The 6,685-nt window shown below is 33.7% G+C and overlaps 2 protein-coding genes across 2 annotated transcripts in view; both read right to left on the bottom strand.

Annotated features, from left to right (window-relative positions):
• LOC112154427 overlaps nucleotides 1–1,617 on the bottom strand; it is a gene marked incomplete at its 5' end in the record, with an annotated part of 9,678 nt that extends 8,061 nt beyond the window's left edge. Inside the window, 1 exon segment of the mRNA XM_036217286.1 lies at nucleotides 1,567–1,617. Within this exon segment, the coding sequence (XP_036073179.1) occupies nucleotides 1,567–1,599 (33 nt within the window).
• An 877-nt stretch (nucleotides 1,618–2,494) lies between these two features.
• LOC118600212 (pleckstrin homology domain-containing family S member 1-like) lies at nucleotides 2,495–6,657 on the bottom strand. The gene is made up of 5 exons (XM_036217287.1): nucleotides 5,612–6,657; nucleotides 5,322–5,416; nucleotides 5,128–5,246; nucleotides 4,866–5,000; nucleotides 2,495–2,666 (listed from the first exon to the last, which is right to left on the bottom strand). Exons 1-5 carry the CDS (start codon nucleotides 5,643–5,645, stop codon nucleotides 2,582–2,584), a joined length of 468 nt encoding a protein of 155 aa, XP_036073180.1. The 5' UTR covers nucleotides 5,646–6,657; the 3' UTR covers nucleotides 2,495–2,581.
• Between the last annotated feature and the right edge of the window lie 28 nt (nucleotides 6,658–6,685).

The raw sequence follows: 6,685 nt of genomic DNA, 5'->3' as shown, positions 1-6,685 counted from the left end.
CAGTGGAGCTTGTTAGCATGCTAAAGCTGAGTTCACTAGCTTGCCACAGTGGAGCTTGTTAGCATGCTATAGTGAAGCTTGCTAGCTTGCCACAGAAGAGCTTGCTAGCATGCTACAGTGGAGCTTGCTAGCCTGCTATAGTGAAGCTCACTAGCATGCTACAGAGTAGCTTGTTAGCATGTTATAGTGAAGCTTGCTAGCTTGCCACAGAAGAGCTTGCTAGCATGCTACAGTGGAGCTTGCTAACCTGCTATAGTGAAGCTCACTAGCATGCTACAGAGTAGCTTGTTAGCATGCTATAGTGAAGCTTGCCAGCATGCCACAGAAGAGCATACTACAGCAGAGCTCGGTAGTTCGCTACGCTGTCCACTGCGTAGCTGGCTAGCATAGCGAGCTAACCGACCAAGTCTCTACGTAAGTCAATGAGGGCAAACAGGTGGGGCCACCAGAGAAACTTTAGACAAACCCATTTTGGACCCACAATTTAAACCACATGGGGCCCACTTGGCCTTGCTGGCTGGGTTATTAGAAAACATTTGAATCTCTTTCATATTTTAGAAGAAAGTAGAAAAATAATTTTAAAAAATCTAAACAGAAGATGATCGGGTATTGGCTCTTTTACGGTCAATATTCGATATATTTTGTTTATTTTAAAATGAAACAGAGAAACTTTGTTCCATGAACCTTGTTGTCTGTTCTACCTGGTGTTGCCCCTTGTGTTAACTTTTACTTCTTCCCTGGTATTACTTTTGTCCTGTTACATTGTGAATTGATTTTGGTTTGCTATCATTTGTGTAGTATCTCCAATTGCTGACAAAGCCAGATTTGTTGTTATTAATTAGCCCCTACTGTTGTTTTGTTTTTCCTCCTTTACTCTTCACTTATGATAAACAGCCTGGCTGCCATTCATTCCCGATCCCTTCCGTCAGCGAGCGAGTACCCACAAATCATCATTTTTATCATTTAATTTAAAGACGCACTCCAATGAAAGTCATGTTTTGGGATTTTTAACATGTTCTTGTAGAATTTGACATGATGAAGGACATGTATAAAATAATTTAAGATTAAAACGGTGTTTCTGAGCATTTATTTATTCAAATTGTGATGGATCAGGAGCAGATGAAAACCAGCGGTTTGAAAAAGCTCGGGTTTGTGACGCAGTCAAAAGTCTCCCTTCTCCACTGCGATTCTAAAGCATCTTGTTATTAACGTCTTAATTTTCCTCGTCTGAGCTGCTCTCTGACTCAAAACTGAACGGCTGGATTCCTCTGATATTACTCACATTTTTTTTTTGCTACGCTAATGTTAGCTTGGGCTTGTGAGGTCTTATAAGCTAATAGAAAAGAGTGTAAACAAAGGGCTGATGGGAAATTAGAATGGGCTAAACATGAAAGTTTTTAGATTTTGCATAATGATAAAAGTACAGTTGCAGTAGAACTCTAAAAAAAGTGTTTTTTCTTAATGAGATGAGATGATTCCTAATTATAATTCACATGAACAATAACAAAGTTCATATAAATCAATTCAAGATTTGTATTTGTGACATAAATTTGTCGCATAACCAACCATTGGAGGTGGAGATGGGATTTTCTTTTTCATTAAGGGACTTGAGATAACCTGAAAAAAAAAAAAACAGTTAATAATGAAATGATGGGACTAAACTATGAAGGTTTTTCAAAGTCTCCCTTCTCCACTACAGTTCTGATCCATCCACTTGTTGACAAAAAGATCCATTAACATCTTCATTTTCTGCTCTAAACTGTACTGCTGGATAGCTGCAGTATTGATTGTGCTACGCTAATGTTAGCTTGGGCTTGTGAAGTGCTATTAGCTAGCGAGAGAGTGTAAACAAAGGAAATTAGCGAAAGCTGACAATTTAGTGGCAAATATCTAATAAGTTCCTGCTGCCTAAGAGATGCCTGACTAGAATTTACACAAATAATATTAAGATTCACACAGTTCTTATCAATCAATTCAGGATTTGTGACAAAAATGTGTTGCATAATCAACCTTTTGAGGTAGAGATGGGCTTTTTCTTTTTGGGATGGGAGTTGATATCTCCTGAAAATAAGAAAAAGACAATAATGTAACGATTGGGACTAAACTAGAGTGGTTTTTCTTGGGGGAAATTGACCAAAAAAAAACTAAGAAGGAAACAAACAAATCAAGATTAGTCATTTTGAGAAAAGGAAATCTTCCTTTTAAGCTGATCCACACACATTAGAAAAGTTTGCTAGCATGAGAAAAGTTTAAAACTGTCTCTTCAGTTATGATCACTAATTTACAAGAGGACAGGATGAAGTTTTGGTTTCACGTAAACAATAAAAATATTAACAAAAACACTAATTAACGTTCTGATTCTTTATAGATCTAAAATTAAACCTCCTTAGCTGTTTTTAATGTGTTTTTATCACATTTACTCAAAAGCATACTCTCAAAAAACTAACATTTTATTTTTTTAAATATAAGATTTACAGCTTTACCTCAATTTTTTGCTCCCCGTTTGATATTTCCTTAAAAAAACATTCAGACAAAAAAAATCAATGACACAGAAAAGATGAAAAATCTTCAATAAAAAGCTTTAAATTACAGTTGGTGAGAGGAATTTGAACGGACGATGTTTCAGAGCGTCAAACAGGACATTGAACCAGCCGTCCATCTCTTCACTGAAAGAAGAAAAGACTCAATTTAGACGACACAGAGGACAACTTCTGCACATAATTTAAAATTCAATTTCCAAATGACACAAACGGGGAAATAATGAAACTTGACGACGTTTAATGTGGGAAATAAGCAATTACCAAAGGGCAGACTGTAATTGGAAGGAAAGCCGAAGCGGGATTTGTGTTTGATTGATCAAACTTCTCAAAATAGTAAATGAAGAGGAAGAAACGTGTTTTGTGAGATGCTCTGAAAGAGGAACTCTGGTCCTTTCTGCTGGTTTTTGTCTGGACCATTATCCAATTAAAAAAAAAGTAATTATGAAACAAAAGCCTTTTCTGAAAACACAATCAAGTTGATACTTAAAATATCTTAAATAGAAGTTAAACTAAATTGGTTTATGTAAAATAAAGTAATTTAAAAGCCTATTTTTGTTTAAAGGAAGTGACTAAACATAATTAGGATTGTGTTAGGGTGAAAACACATGCAGCAATGTGCATTTTAGCTGCATGTACAGCATGAGTTTTGGTGTTTGGTCGCACATAAATGTGTGCAAATAAAGTCAGACTTATTTAAAATGACTTTTTCCTTAAAACCTGTCATACAGAGATCTAAAAGATCCACCTAAACCAGATTTCACCTGTAAAAACTAGCTAAAAATTTTGAATAATTTACTTTTAAAAAGTTTGAGGTACTAAAAAGAACTCTAATCCACTGTCCACTTAAAAAGTCATTCAAAAATAAAAAATAAAAATATAATAAAGTTTGTAAAACTAAAAGATCATAATTAATATTGAACCCTTTTACTACCAAACCAAGAAAAAAATCAATTAAAAAAAATGTTTTTTTTCTGCTCCTTGTTGCCTTGAGGGAGTAAAACACAGTCAGTATTTTTAAAAACATGTTTTCTAAATGTGCTCCAACATTTGGTTAAACAAGGAGTTAACATTATTATATTTTAAATTTTATTGAATGAAAACACAGTAATTGAAAAGCTTATTTTTTATTTAAAATGACATCTACTTTTAAGCATATGTCAAAACTTTTATTCAAAGATCTGAAAAATACACTTTAACTACATATAACCTGTGAAAATCAGTGTAAAATATGGAATGATTTACTCTTAAAAAGTATGAGGAACTCAAAACGACTTAATTGTTATTCACTTTTTATAAAAGTTATTAAAAAATAAAAGAATTTATATGAAACAATATATTAAACTAAATTTGGGTTACTTTTTAAAATATAAGTAATTAAAAAGCCTCAGTTTTTATAATGGCTTCTCCCTTTAAAGACATGTAAAAACATTTTATTCCAAGTTCTAAAAGATAGACCTAAATCTCGTCTCACCTGCAAAAAGTATAAAAAAATATTGAATAATTTACTTTTGAAAAGTTTGAGGAACTAAAAACAACCAAACCATTATACACTTAAAAAAAGTCAGTAAAATAAAATAATTTCTGAAAACATTATGGTGATTTTAACAATATTTTACCTTTTTAAATAAAAGTAATTAAAAAGCCTCTTTTTATTTAAAATGACATCTACCTTAAAGCACACGTAAAAACCTTTTATTTAAAGATTTGAAAAAAAAAACACTTAAACTACATTTCATCTGTTAAAACTGGCATTAAAATATTTAATAGTTTACTCTAAAAACGTGTGAAGAATTGAAAGTGACTTATTTTTTATAAAAGTCTTTAAAATAAAATCATTTTTGTAAAACAAATAGGATCTTAAATGATATATAACCTAAATTTGGTTTATGTTTTTCAATTAAAGTAACCAAAAATACTTTAAATCTCCATTTAAGCACATGTAAAAACCTTTTACTCACAGATTTGAAAAATACACCATAAATCTATCTCACCTGTAAAAACTAGCATCAAATATTGGATTATTTACTCTTAAAAAATGTAGAAACTGAAAATGAATGACTGAACTATTATTCACTTTTAATAAAAGTCTTTAAAAATAAAAGAATTATATGATATTTAAACTAAATTTGGTTTATTTTTTCAATAAAAGTAACCAAAAATACTTTTTTTTCTTTAAAAAATGACTTCTCCCTTTAAGCAAATAGGGAAACTTTTTATACAAATATCTGAAAAATAAACCTAAACTACATCTCACCTATAAACCTAGCAAAAAAAAAAGAATAATTGACTTTAGATACGTTTGAGGAACTAAAAAAGGCTCTTAACCTGGTTTCCCCGATGAGAAAGTACTCCCGGTTGTCATCCTTGATGTAGAGAGCACAAGATGTGGAGCATTTGAAGGTCTTCTGGACCCATTCCCATCTGGGTTGATGCTGCGGGTTCCTGTGCAGCATAGAGACTCTGACAGAAAAAAGAACTGTTGTCCTTCACCACATCTCAAACTTGAAAGCATCTTAATTCAGAAACTGTTGTAGGAAATTCTAAAAAATACACTCAAAAACGTAACATGTGGCATAACAGAACACACCGCGACAAGTCAATGTCTCCGAGTGACTCCTTCCTTTCATCTGAACTCCTGAAGTACAGCAGCTTATGATGGTCCTCGCTGATTTTGAAGAGGACAAAGAAGCGCTTCTTCCATGATTTCTGTAGAGTGAAACAAAACGTCAACCTGCTAACTTATTTTAAATAAACCCAAAAAACGTGGTTCAAAGACGTCACCTCTACCAGTAGTCTCTTTTGAGGAGGAGACTTAAACAAGTATCCCGATTTGATCTCAGAGACGTCAGATAAAGTCCTGAAGAACACAGGATTCCCTGCAGAACAGATAAAAACATGTTCATTTCCTAAAAAAAAATCAAAATATTCACTTTGACCACCAAATAAAAATCATAACTTAAGAACTAAACAAGATAAGGTGGATACACATGTGCATTTTGATAAATTCCAATTATTTGATAGAGCGAAAATGCAGTATTTTGGCGTGCAAAAAGCTGCAGGAAGTAAATCACCTGGAGTCCTGGGGCCCTTTGAGCTCTTTGACATAGTGATACCACACCTGAAAAAAAATTTAAAAAAGGCTTTAAACACTTCTGTGACAATGTAAATCTAGAATTCTTTAAAAAAAAGTTACACTGAGATGCTAGTTTTTGTACAAATTAAAGGTTTTCTTGTCAAAAACTAAAAAAAATGAAGCATTCATGATCAATTTAAAGATAAATAAAAGCAACACATGGGGATTTGGGCGCATGCAGAAAACAAAGAGCCTCTCACCTGTGCAGCACCTGCTCCTGTAAGACCGAGAAAAGGGAAGCAGCTTTTATATAAACCTTGGAAGCTTCGGTAACAACTGGAATTTCAGGTTTCTTTTTTTTTTATTCAAGCATTCCATTGGTTGACCTGGAAAAACATTCCTCTGCGACGTTCTGTCATGTATGGAGTGTTTACAGACATAAAGAGATGATTGTTCTGGTTGATCTTGGGTGTCATCAACACATATTTGGAAGACGAGATCAATGGTCTTCTTCAACCAGGAGATGAGATGTAAAAGTTGAGGTCTTGCATTGTTGTTGCCTCCTTGCTTTATTACAAACATGCCACAAGAAGGAGGAAGTGGGGCAGCTTAGTTGTGAACTGACAGGCTCAAACTTAGTCCTAGTTGACATTAGTATAATTAAACCTTGACGTCAGTCAGGGAGTTGACTGCAGCTGGAGCGTTTGTTTGTTTGTGCGAGGGATTTTCTGCCCACTGCTGATGCTCACATTAGACCGCTTTCAGTATATATTTATTTTAAAGAGGACGTACACAATTCATGACCCAAAAAGCACCGTCTCAGAATTGTCACATGCCTGTCCGCCAGAATGTGGGTCGCACAAATACATTGAGGTCAGTTTATAAATAGGGTTCTTTGGGGTTCCGTGTTTAATATTTTGAGTAGATCCATTGGATCATGTAACATAGCTTCTATGGCTCTAACATCCACTCTAAAAAGCTATTTAAGTTTAACTTTTCAGTGCAGCTCTAAATTAAATGGCAATATAAGAAAATACGGTAGAAATGCCATCAGGTGAATAGTAGACTGGAC

The sequence above is a fragment of the Oryzias melastigma genome, linkage group LG19 (assembly GCF_002922805.2).
Source record: "Oryzias melastigma strain HK-1 linkage group LG19, ASM292280v2, whole genome shotgun sequence".
Taxonomy (NCBI): domain Eukaryota; kingdom Metazoa; phylum Chordata; class Actinopteri; order Beloniformes; family Adrianichthyidae; genus Oryzias; species Oryzias melastigma.
The sequence above is the reverse complement of the archived record's forward strand: the minus strand, read 5'-3'. Positions and strand labels throughout refer to the sequence as shown.